The sequence below is a fragment of the Lepidochelys olivacea genome (assembly GCF_965140295.1).
Source record: "Lepidochelys olivacea isolate rLepOli2 genome assembly, chromosome: 24".
Lineage (NCBI taxonomy): Eukaryota > Metazoa > Chordata > Testudines > Cheloniidae > Lepidochelys > Lepidochelys olivacea.
This window is the reverse complement of record NC_140434.1, coordinates 19,201,519-19,213,468: the sequence shown is the minus strand read 5'-3', so window position 1 is coordinate 19,213,468 and position 11,950 is coordinate 19,201,519. Positions and strand designations below refer to the sequence as shown.

At 57.7% G+C, this 11,950-nt stretch overlaps 1 protein-coding gene across 1 annotated transcript; it reads right to left on the bottom strand.

The window, feature by feature from the left end:
• Window positions 1–1,515: 1,515 nt before the first annotated feature.
• On the bottom strand, window positions 1,516–10,531 carry LOC311512676 (uncharacterized protein; the record flags this gene model as incomplete). Its single annotated transcript, XM_084614021.1, has 5 exons — window positions 9,106–10,531; window positions 4,481–4,540; window positions 3,469–3,532; window positions 2,592–2,739; window positions 1,516–2,104 (listed from the first exon to the last, which is right to left on the bottom strand). Exons 3-5 carry the CDS (start codon window positions 3,509–3,511, stop codon window positions 1,516–1,518), a joined length of 780 nt encoding a protein of 259 aa, XP_084470147.1. The 5' UTR covers window positions 3,512–3,532; window positions 4,481–4,540; window positions 9,106–10,531.
• Window positions 10,532–11,950: the final 1,419 nt, after the last annotated feature.

The following is an 11,950-nucleotide window of genomic DNA, read 5'->3' as shown; positions in this document are numbered from 1 at the left end:
GAGCTGGTGCCCCCAGAGGACAAAGGTCTGTGCCCCACTCCCCAGCCCACCTATGCCACTGGCAGCAATGAGGCCCCCCACCCCGAAAGATGCCTCAGAAGAGCAGTCACTGTTCGCAGGGAAACCTCGCCCCTTGCCCCACTAACCTTGGATTTGCGAAGTTGAAGAAAAAAATGTCACGACAAAGTAGCCCGACACTTGCCTGTGGCAGCAAAAGGATGCTGCGCACACCCGTGCGGGAGCAGGACAACCAACAGCACCTAGTCACCGTGGTGCCTTAAATAAAGGTCCAGACAGCCCTCGGCACCCGCTGCTCCCTGGTAAACCTTGTGGTGTCTGATGTGCCCAACAGCCAGCCAGCCTCCCTCCTGCACCCCAGTTCCCTGCCCCAGCCCTGAGCCCCCTCTCAGAGCCTGCACCCCGCACCCCCAACCCTCTCCCCCAGCCCTGAGCCCCCTCCAGCACCAAAGCTCCCTCCCAGAGCTTGCACCCCGCAACCCCTCCTGCAGCCTTACCCCCTGCCACAGGCTCAGCCCAGCGGCCCTTCCACACGCCGAACCCCTTGACCCCAGCCCAGATCCAGGGCAGGGCAGGGCAAGGGTGTTTGAGTTTCTGTGATTAGACAGTTGGCAACCCTAGCCCCAATGCAGTGCCAGGGGGTCTGTGTTGCAGAGTGGGCTGTATGTGGGAGGGGGCTCAGTATGGAGTGCTCCCCCGAATGCAGTGCTGGGGTGTACATGTGGGGGGCTCAGTAGGAGACACTTCCTCCCCCGTACAGGCAGAGATGGCCCCAGTGCAGTGCCAGGGGTCTGTGCTGCAGAACAGTGGCGGGGTTTCTTACGGGGGGCGCCCCACACACAGGCAGTGACAGCCCCAGTGGGCCTGCGCTGCAGACAGCATGGTGAGGAAAGTTTGTGGGTAACACTGGCCAGAGCTGTTTATCGGGAGGTCACAGCAGCGCAGGGATAGAGCAAGTCCTAGGGGAAAGGTTTAAGGGGAGAGTTTCAAAGTGGGGAGAGTTTCGAAGGGGAAAGGCCCCCCGCCCAGGAGACAGCCCTATGTCCCCATCACATGCCCATGATCATCCCCCTGGCTTGCACCCCACGCGTGGCTTGGCTAAGAGCCTGTTCTCCCTCACTGACCGGGGCTGCACGACCCCAGCCCCACGGGGCAGCGAGCGGGGTTATAAAGGCTGCTCCCCTCCCCCAGGGAGGCAGCAGCAGTGCACAGGGTGATTAATTAGCAGGTGGTTTACTGAGCCCCTGGGAGGTTGTTGCAGACACAGGGAGTGACTAGGGGTGATGGGATGGGGAACCTGGGCATGTCAGAGGCCCTTAGAGAAGAGGTTGTCCCTGCTCAAGCACCTGTGACCCCTGAAGGCTCCGTGCATGGATGGAGTCTGTGCTCCCATCCCCCAGTCCCATGGGCTCCATGGATGGATGGGGTCGGTGTCTCACCCCCGGCCTGCCCGCCCGCCCGGCTCTGGGTTCCCCTCTCCCCACCAGCGCAGGCCCCTCACTGCAAGTGCTGCAGGAAGGAGGCCCAGAGGGAGCCCAGCCGCCCCTGCAGGTCCTCGGCGTAGGGGTGCAGGTTGCGACGGACGTGCTGCACGCCATGGCTCAGGCTCCCCTGCAGCTTCTGCAGGTAGGGCTCCAGCCCCTGCTGGAAATCCTGCACGGGCTGCTGCAGCCGCTCGCTCAGCTCCTGGGCGAAGGGACCCAGCTGGCTTCGCAGCTTCTCCACGCTCTGCTGCAGCCGCTCGCTCAGCTCCTGGGCGAAGGGACCCAGCTGGCTTCGCAGCTTCTCCACGCTCTGCTGCAGCCGCTCGCTCAGCTCCTGGGTGCCAGCCGCCACGCTGTGGTGCAGGGTCTCAGCACGCTGCTCTGCCTGCTCCAGCAGCCCCTCGGCGTAGGGCGCCGGCCCAGCCTGCAAGTCCTCCACGCTCCACTGCCCCTTCCGCTGCAGCTCCCCTGCAATCTTCTGCACCAGCTGCTCTGTGCCCTTGCTCGGCTTGGCCGCCAGCTCCTGGGCCACAAGGGGCAGCTGCTTCTGCAGCTCTGTGCCATAGGTGTTGGCAGCCGCCAGGCTGTAGCTGATGCAGCTGCTGTGGGGACAGGTGAACAGATGAGAAGGGAATGGGGGATGTGGGGCCTCTGCTGCTAGGGGGCTCCGGGTCCAATCCGGCCCCAGGCGGGGGGGGGGCCTGGCTGGCTCAGAGGGGTGGGGAATGAGACACGGGGCCCTTCCCCTCTATGGGGCTCTGGGTCCGATCCGGCCCCAGGCAGGGGGGCCTGGCTGGCTCAGAGGAGTTGCCGGGTGGGGACATGGGATACGGGGCCCTGTCATCCTGGACATGGGCTCAGTTCTGACTCAGAGAGCAGAGCAGCTGAATACCCAGTGCCCTGGGGGTCTCCTAGCCAGGCTCGATCCCGGTGAGGGCCAGGGGTTTGCTGAGCCCAGAAGCCAAGGTGTGGGGGCTGCAGTCAAGGGGCAACTAACCTCCCCGATCCGCTCTGGGTCCATGGGGAGGATGGGAGGCTCCCAGCCCTCAAGATAGGGCCCCCGCCCCACAATCAGTGCCAGTTTCTCACTTGATCTCCTGGCCCAGCTCAGATTTACGGATCAGTTCCATGGTTTTCTCGGTGGAACTGGTGGCTTTGGCCACATACTCCCAGAAGCCTTTGCGGACCTGCTCCAGCCTTGGTGTGGGCTCATCGCTGAGGAGAGAGGCCTGGCTGCCTATGGGGTGACAGAAATCCCCAGCAAGACCCTGTCACTAGAGGCCGCAGACCCCGCCCTGGAGAGACTCCAAGAAGGGACTCGACAGAGCTCCCTTTCTCTGGAAGGAGGGGCTGGTGTTACAACTCTGGCCTGGGGCTCAGGATTCCTGGGGCCAATGCCAGGCTCTGCAATCGACTCCCTGTGTGGCTTTATGAGAGTCACTTTAGGAAATTTTCAGGTTCCTAAATTGGAAATAAGGAGCCCCCACTGTGCCAGGCACTGCCCAGACCCCAACCAAGCCTGGGGTTTCCCACTGTGCCGGATGCTGCCCCGACCCCAACCAAGCCTCGGGCTTCCCACTGTGCCGGATGCTGAACACACACACAGTGAGAGACGGCCCCTGCCCTGAAGAGCTGCCCTAATAGAGAAAGGCAGGATTAGTCTCCATATTTTACAGATGGGAGCTGAGGTCCAGAGAGATTCAGGGGCATCTCCAGGGCTACCCAGGGAATCTGCAGCAGAGCAGGGAACTGAACCAAGAAGTCCTGAGCCCCAGCCCAGCGTATTTACCACAAGTCTCAGCTCCCCCTTGTAACGCTGCCAATTCTCTACCTGCGTGCATGTGTGTTCTAGGTGTGTCTGTGGGCTCGAGGCCGCTGTGCACCTAAGTGTACGGTCCCAGGCAGAGGATCCCTCATGGGGCTTCCCCAGTGGGGCAGGGGCAGGCCTGCACCAAGATGCACTCACCTGCCAGGATAGCCAGCGTCAGGATGAGGGTGAAAAGCTTCATGCTGGGAGCTTCCCTGACACCCTGGTGCGATGGAGGAAAGAGGCTTAGAGCAGAGCGGGAGCAGACTGGGATGGGGGTTCTTAGGCCCTGCCACCAGCACCTCTTGTCATGCATTAATCCTCGCACTGTCCCCCGTGTCACCAGGTCACGAGCTTTTTCTGCCATCCTAGTCCAGTGCTGGAGACAATTGCGAGGAACCCCTGGCTGCAGACCCCAGGCTCTGGCAGGAGGGGGAACAGTCAGTCCCAGGGGGCTGGTGGGCAGTTCATAATTGAACCGAAAGCTGTGCAGCCTTGATTAGAATCATTGGGGGGTTAATTGATCGTAGCTGGGTTTAGACACTGGCGGGGGAGGGGGGGTGTCTTTCAAAAGTGTTGCTTTAAAATCTTTCTAGGGGCCTTCTCCCACCCAGCAGCTCCTTGTAAATCTGGGGTTACAAGGACCCAGAGGGAACCAACCCCCCTGCCTGGGGGTGAAAGCAGCTCTCTCTTCGCTGGGGCTTGCCTTGGGCACTACTGTGTTTTGACATATGGGGGATATGTTAAAATCAAAACCGTTTACACCTGTGCAAAGGGCAAAATGATGTGACCTGGGATGGCAGCATTCTGCCCTGATGCAAACAACAGTGCGTGGTGAACTGGACACTCAGACGCCAGGATGCCCAGAAACACAGCCCCCGATTAGGCACCAAAATAAGCGTCCGGCGTTTCAGAAGGGCCCATAGCATGCCAGGGCTGAGCAGTTTGGGATCTGCAGCCCCTTGTATTGCCCGTGCTGAAGAACAGGGTGGCTCTGCCCGGCCAGCCTGAGCCCCAGCTTGAGGTTGGAGGGATCCACCCCACCACCAGGAGCCGTTCTCTGCACAAACCAACAGCATTTATATCCTGCCTGAGTCCAGCAGCGACTCCATGAGACCTGCACCAAGCAGACAAGCTGCTTATTCCCTCTCCAAGCTGTGGCTGGCCTTACCTTGCTCTGCCAGCTGATAGGTCTCTGTCTTCTCCAGTAGGCCCTCCTGCCACACTGCTCCTGGTATTTATAACCCAGGGACAGGCAATAACCACAGAGAATTCCCTCTTATCTCCTCCCAAGGCCTGGCCAGCCCCAGTGACACCATCCCTCCTGGCACAGGGCTGCAGGGGCAGTCAGTCAGAGGAGAGTGCTAAGGCGTGGAGCATATCTTTGCTAGGTTTCAGAGTAACAGCCGTGTTAGTCTGTATTCGCAAAAAGAAAAGGAGTACTTGTGGCACCTTAGAGAATAAATTGGTTAGTCTCTAAGGTGCCACAAGTACTCCTTTTCTTTTTGCTAGGTTTGTAATCCAGGGCGACATCCTTGGAGCTCCGTCCTGCTCCCAGACTGAGCCTAGCCTGGCTGTGGGAGTAGAGCAGCTGCCCCCAGCCAATTCATCCTGGGCCAGAGTCTCTGCTGGTGTAAACTGGCGCAGCTCTACTGAGGTCAAATGTCCATCCAGAGAGAATGGGAATGACAGATCTTAAAGTACCATCATGCTTAAACCCACTGGTTCCCACTCCCAGCCCAGAGCCAGGCTGAGAACCCAGGAGTCCTGGCTCCCAACCCCACCCCGCAGTAACCACTACATTCCATCAGCTGGTCTCAGGGTTGCATGGGGGCAGAGGGGGGGAGAAGAATCGTCACACATTGGGGGCAGACTCCTAGCCTTTCCCATTGGCTTGTCATGCCCTGATATCCCCCTCCCACCCCAGCCAGCTCACCACCGCTCCCCTTCCCTCTCCTTCCTCACTCCACCCTCACCCCACCGGGGGAACCTTATCACAAAGTGTCCTTTGGTTCCCTCTGGGCCCATCCACATCACCCTCCAATGTGGCACTGAAACAGCCTGGCCTGGCCAGAGTCCACTGGGCCCAGCTCAGCCAGTTCACAGGTGGGGCCAGCGCAGTGCCAAGGCTATGACTCTATGGCAGCATCGAGGCACGAAGGAGCAGGAATGGCTTGATCCCGTTCCCCCTCCTCCTGGCCTGTGTCACAGTCTGGCCATGCACAGCGTGTGGGCTGAGGCCCCACCATTTCACTCAATTGCAGACAGGTTGGAGTCCCCCAAGCTCAGGGCCCTGGTACAAGTGTCTCCTCCTTGCCCCCATCAGCTCTGGCCACCCCTCTCCGGCCGCAGCACTGGCCCTGGCTTATCACAAACTGTCTGACCCAGCGCTGAGTCTCACTCAGTGACCCCAGTGGGGCCGGGGCCCAGCCACTCACAATAAGGGCTCAGCACGTTCCATCCCCAGCCTGGAGCAGGGATACAGGGCTTTACCCGCCAGTAACCTCCCCGCACCTCCCACTCAGGTCACGGGGAGTCACAGCTGGGCTATATTCTCTCAGCTCAGTGGGTCAAAGTGCTGGCAGCAGCAGGGAGGAGCAATGCCGACCTGTGATGCGACTGGCTCTGGGGAGCTGAGCCAAGCCAGCAGTACAAGGAGAGAGACAGACATGGGGAGGGGGCGGGCTGCACAGCTGTCCTGTGCCCCTCTCACTTCCCTTTCCCGGCTCCGCCAAGAGGAGCAAGGCTGGCTGGTTACACAACTGGCGACGGGATGTGGTTCCTGGCCGACACGTGGGGTGACTGCTCTCCTGTCAGCATGTTTCTGCACCCCTCCCAGAGGTACTCCCACCTGCTGCCTCCTTGGCCTTCCTGTCTGTGCCAGACAGCCCAGCTGCACTTTGTACAAAGGCAGCTCAGCCTAGCGTGGTACCAGGGCCAGCTGTGGCTTTGCCTGCCGCTGTGAGGGGCTTGGGCCGAGAGCCAGGCCCCTTGGCTGTAATTTAAGCAAACAGGGTTCAAAAAAGAACTAGATAAGCTCATGGAGGACAGGTCCATCAATGGCTATTAGCGAGGATGGGCAGGGATGGTGTCCCCAGCCTCTGTTTGCCAGGAGCTGGAAATGGGCGGTGGGATGATCACTTGGCGATTCCTGGTTCTGTTCACTCCCTCTGGGGCACCTGGCACTGGCCACTGTCGGCAGACAGGACACTAGACTAGATGGACCTTTGCTCTGACCCGGTCTGGCTGCTCTTAGGACAGATGGACCAGAGGGGGTGGCGGGGGGGGGGGGAAATGGAAAAGTGTCTTCTCATAGTTTCACTGTGGAACTCATTGCCAGAGGATGTGATTGAGGCCAAAAGCTTGGCATGCTCCCCAGATGGATGGGCTGGCCAGAGTTAGGCTAGTGCCTTCATTTCGACAGGAATATAGATCTGCCTGATTCCAGGGTCAAGCCAATTTCTAGTGGGGTCAGGATGACACCTGCACTGGGGGCTGAGTATCCCATATAGTGCTTGCAGGGCTCTCACCCTTCTCTGGCACTGGCGGCTCTTGTGGCCAGGCTAGCTGGGTCCTGGCTTCACTTCTCCAGTACTTGGCGTCTTTAAAATGGTGAGGGGGTGCCAGTCACTGAGCTGGCTGCAAGAACAGCTGCAGGGTGAGAAGAAAAGGAGGACTTGTGGCACCTTAGAGACTAACAAATTTATTTGAGCATAAGCTTTTGTGAGCTTCAGCTCACTTCATCTGAAGCATGCAATGGAAAATACAGTGGGGATATTTAGATACACAGAGAACATTAAACAATGGGTGTTACCATACACACTGTAACAAGGGTGATCAAATAAGGTGACCTATTACCAGTAGGAGAGCTGGGGGGGCGGGTGTGGGGGGGAACCTTTTGTAGTGATAATCAAGGTGGGCCATTTCCAGCAGTTGACAAGAACGTGTGAGGAACGGGGTGGGGCGGAATAAACATGGGGAAATAGTTTTACTTTGTGTAATGACCCATCCACCCCCTGTCTTTATTCAAGCCTAAGTTAATTGTATCCAGTTTGCAAATTAATTCCAATTCAGCAGTCTCTCGGAGTCTGGTTTTGAAGTTTTGTTGTTGAAGAATTGCCTTTAGCAAAGCTTTTGATACTGGCTCAGTTTTTGAATGTTATAATTCTTGACATCTGATTTGTGTCCATTTATTCTTTTACGTAGAGACTGTCCGGTTTGACCAGTGTACATGGCAGAGGGGCATTGCTGGCACATATCACATTGGTAGATGTGCAGGTGAACGACCCTCTGATAGTGTGGCTGATGTGATTAGGCCCTACCATCATAGGTTAGGCCCTACCATCATAGGGCCTAATCACATCAGCCACACTATCAGAGGGTCGTTCACCTGCACATCCACCAATGTGATATGTGCCAGCAATGCTCCTCTGCCATGTACACTGGTCAAACCGGACAGTCTCTACGTAAAAGAATAAATGGACACAAATCAGACGTCAAGAATTATAACATTCAAAAACCAGTTGGAGAACACTTCATTCTCTTTGGTCATTCGATTACAGACCTAGAAGTGGCAATTCTTCAACAACAAAACTTCAAAACCAGACTCCAACGAGAGACTGCTGAATTGGAATTAATTTGCAAACTGGATAAAATTAACTTAGGCTTGAATAAAGACAGGAGTGGATGGGTCATTACACAAAGTAAAAGTATTTCCCCATGTTTATTCCGCCCCACCCCACCCCATTCCTCACATGTTCTTGTCAATGGCTAGAAATGGCCCATCTTGATTATCACTACAAAAGGTTCCCCCCTCACACACACACCCCCCAGCTCTCCTGCTGGTAATAGCTCACCTTACCCCATCGCTTTTGTTACAGCTTTCAGAGTAACAGCCGTGTTAGTCTGTATTCGCAAAAAAGAAAAGGAGTACTTGTGGCACCTTAGTTAGTCTCTAAGGTGCCACAAGTACTCCTTTTCTTTTGTTACAGCGTGTATGGTAACATCCATTGTTTCATGTTCTCTGTGTATATAAATCTCTCCACTGTATTTTCCATGGCATGCATCCGATGAAGTGAGCTGAAGCTCACGAAAGGTCATGCTCAAATAAATTTGTTAGTCTCTAAAGTGCCACAAGTATTCCTTTTCTTTCTGTGGATACAGACTAACACGGCTGCTACTCTGAAACCTGCAGGGTTGGAGTTCTGCAGCCTGGGTTAGCCAGTCCTTTCTGGCCGCGACAGCTGGGAATTCCCACATTTTGCTATGCAAAAGGCCGGATTTTAGGTGTGCAGCACCCAACGTGCTGAGAGAGCACTTTGAAAAGTCTGGCCAGACCTCAGGCCCTGTGGGACAGCCCAGTAAAAAGTCGTAACGCCCATTCAACCTAGTCCTGCTGCGGAAGTCCTGCCTTGAGCGACTTGTCGTCGCTGCAGGGCCCGGCAGGGCTGTGTAACTCCCAGGCTGCTCTGTACCCCGAGCCTGACTGCTCCCTGACAGCAGGGGCCCTTCCAAAGCTGGTGAGTAGTCAGACACTGGCATTTGCAGGAGAGTGTATGGAGGGGCTCTTGGGGTGACCACCAATCAGGCCTGACATTGGTCAGGGCCATCCGCTCACACACCATGCCTCCACCTCCATGCCCCTCTGCTCCCAATTCTGGGGTGGGGACAGGCCACATTCTCACCTTATGACAGGAAGGGGAGTTGGAAGCCAGTGGGGGTAGATGCAATCGGAGCACCAGGGCAGGTCTTGGGAATGACTGTACACCAAAGCCCTGCCCTTGTGCTGCCACTTACCCGGCTGCCGAGAGCTACTGGCAGGACGTGCCAGGACTTGGGAGAGGGGGCCTGGAAACCGGGGTCCTGGAAGTTCAAGGCAGCAGCACAGCCTTCCTCACCATTCTGATGGCGTCTCTACACGGCTCCAGGAGCACCACTCCTTGCACAATTCTGGAGGGAGAAGAGGGTGAATCTCTGCTGCCTGCAGCGACCTGTCCCTAATCCCTGTGCTAAGGTGGTACCATTCCTGTGGTAGGAGGACTGCAGCACCCCTATCATTCACTCCAACAGCTGGGTGGGGGAGTCTGAACACCTCATGCCAGGAAAAGGGGTTTGATTAAATAAATTTTTAAAAATTCCTTTTAATAAAATCCTGCTCCTGAGCCCATTGTGCAGGGACCCCAGGCTGCAGGGGCCCTGGTCTCCATGTGGTTCAATCCCCCATCACCAGACTCCACCTTATCCTGTGCACCCCTCCATTCCTAGCACTATCTGATTGTCTACACCACCCATCCAACCCATCAGGCTCCTTCCCTTCCCCTCTCAGGGACAATGTCTGGTCAATGCAGAACTGTGCTAGCCTCAGGAGATGGTGAGAAAGCCCCGTGCTATGGAGCAGCCTGGCCTCGGGACAGACATGGCTGATACAAACCCAGGGCTCAATCCCAAATGGCAGCACGTGACCCTTGCTGGAGGGTGGCTCTTACCTGCCCCAACGGAGCCAAGGGTCAGTGCTTTTCGTTCACTAGCAACAGGTGAATAGCTCGCCCTGCCAAGAACACCTCCCAGCCCCACCACTGGGGTGCACGGTCCCATCACACAAACCCTCTGCTCTCCACATTCCTGTGCACCAGCCCTATTGCCACACAGCCAGTCCAAACAGGTGCATTGACCTGCCAGCACGAGAACCCCTGCATAACCCAGGCAGGGTGCTTCCCGCCCAGCAACGCCAGCACCTGGCCAACCCCACGGGGCTCACGCTCACACGCTGCTCCCATCTGGATTCAGAATCCCCCAACCCCGGTGAATCCGTGCAAGGGTGAATTGCTCTAGCCTCTCTCTCCCAGCTCCAGGCCCTCGCCCTGCCAGCGAGCCTGGACAGCCCTCTGCTGGCCAAACCCCTGGCCTCGCCTCGATTCTAGCCCAGCCTTCTCCTTGCAGAACTCCACAGCCCCTCGCTGGGGGCCGCTGGCCTAGCTCTCAGCTTGTTCGGGGGGGCTCTTCTCCAACCCCTCACTGCTTCAGCCCCACCCTATGGGCAGCATGAGCACCAGAATTGGACATGGTGGCCAGTATCAGTCCCATTGATGCCAGGGTATGTGCGCTCCCAGACAGGTTTCCACAAGGATCCCTGCCGTGGGGCACTGGGGCCAGAAATGCCAGCCTTTGGGCCTCCAAAGAGGACACTGGAGCTGGTCCCCACCCCTTGAGCTTCCTCTCCAACTACCACCCCCTCAGATCTCAATCTCCCCTCCTCCCCCACCCTCCCCCTTCACACTCCCTGACTAGGCTCCCCGCAACCCAGGCTCTCTTTATCACCCCCTGTCCCATCCCCACTTCCCCCTCAGCTCTACTGATTGACAGATCCACTCTCTGCTCCTCCTCAGACCCATTTCCCAAGGGGTTTCGGGGGCTCATACTCAGCAACCCCACCCCCACGGGAGGGAGAGGTCTCCAGCGGTGCTTCACCGCCCCCTTCGTGAGACAGAAGCAGCCGAGGACGGTGCCCAGTGCTGGGGGGTTTATTCAGACAGGACATTTCCAACATCATGGGGGGAGGGGAGGTGTTTTGAGGGTCTCTGTAAAAGATCCTTCAGTTCCCATAACTTATAAACATGATTTACACGCAGAGTCTCTAACGGCGGGGCGGAGGAACCCCCAATCCACCACTCCTCCAGGGGCTGCTGGAACCCCCCAAACCGTTGCTCCTCCAGGTGCTGCTGGGGGGACCCCCCATCCGCTGCTCCTCCTGGTGCTGCTGTGGGGGGGGGCTGCTGGGGATTCTCCCCCCCCCCAATCCACTGCTCCTCCAGGTGCTGCTCGGGGGCTGACAGGACCCCTCCCTCAAAGCGCTGGTCTTCCTCACAGTGCTGCTGGGTGGGGATGGGATGCAGGCAGGGCCCCCCAAACTGCTGCTCCTCCTGCTGGGGCGGGGCTGTGTGTGTGCGCACAGACAGACCCCCAATCCGTAGTGGGTGCAGAGAGCGCTCAATAGGTCCCTTGTGGCTCTTCGGATCAGTGTTGGCTGGGAGGGGAAGGGCCGGGGAGGCCTGAACAGGGGAGCTAGGGTGCAGCAGCCAGAGAGGTTGTGGCCCCATCACCCCAGGGGTAGAGTCTGCCCCACAGCTCTCTGGGGTGTGAGGTATGAGGCTGCAAAGCCACTGGTACCCCAGCGATCCAAGGGCACGAAGGGAGGGGGTGTAATTGGTGCAGAAAGAGAGAGAGAGAGAATCTCCCCACAGCTGCACAGAGATGTGGGGGGTTTGGTGAGGGATCCAGCCCCTCCTGGCAGACAGTTGCAGGGTCAGTGCACCCCCACCAGCTGGGACAATCCATTCCTGAGGGGATCCACCAAGCCCCGATCCCCGCTCAGTGCATCAGGCCAAGCGACCCCACCCCCAGGACGGAGCCAGTCCTTCTCCCATTGCGCCAGAAGTAGGACAGTTCCTGATGTCACAGTGCCGCCTGGTGAGGAAGAATGTCAGCACAGGGTATCAGGCTGAAGAGGGCATTTTACACCCTTGGTGGGGGGTTATCCTGTCACTGGGTTTCCACTCACCCTCCCTACCTGGTGCCCCAGGACAGCCCCCAGCCCCAAATCCAAGCCATGCGAATAGAGGGGACACTAGGTCCCATCCCGGAA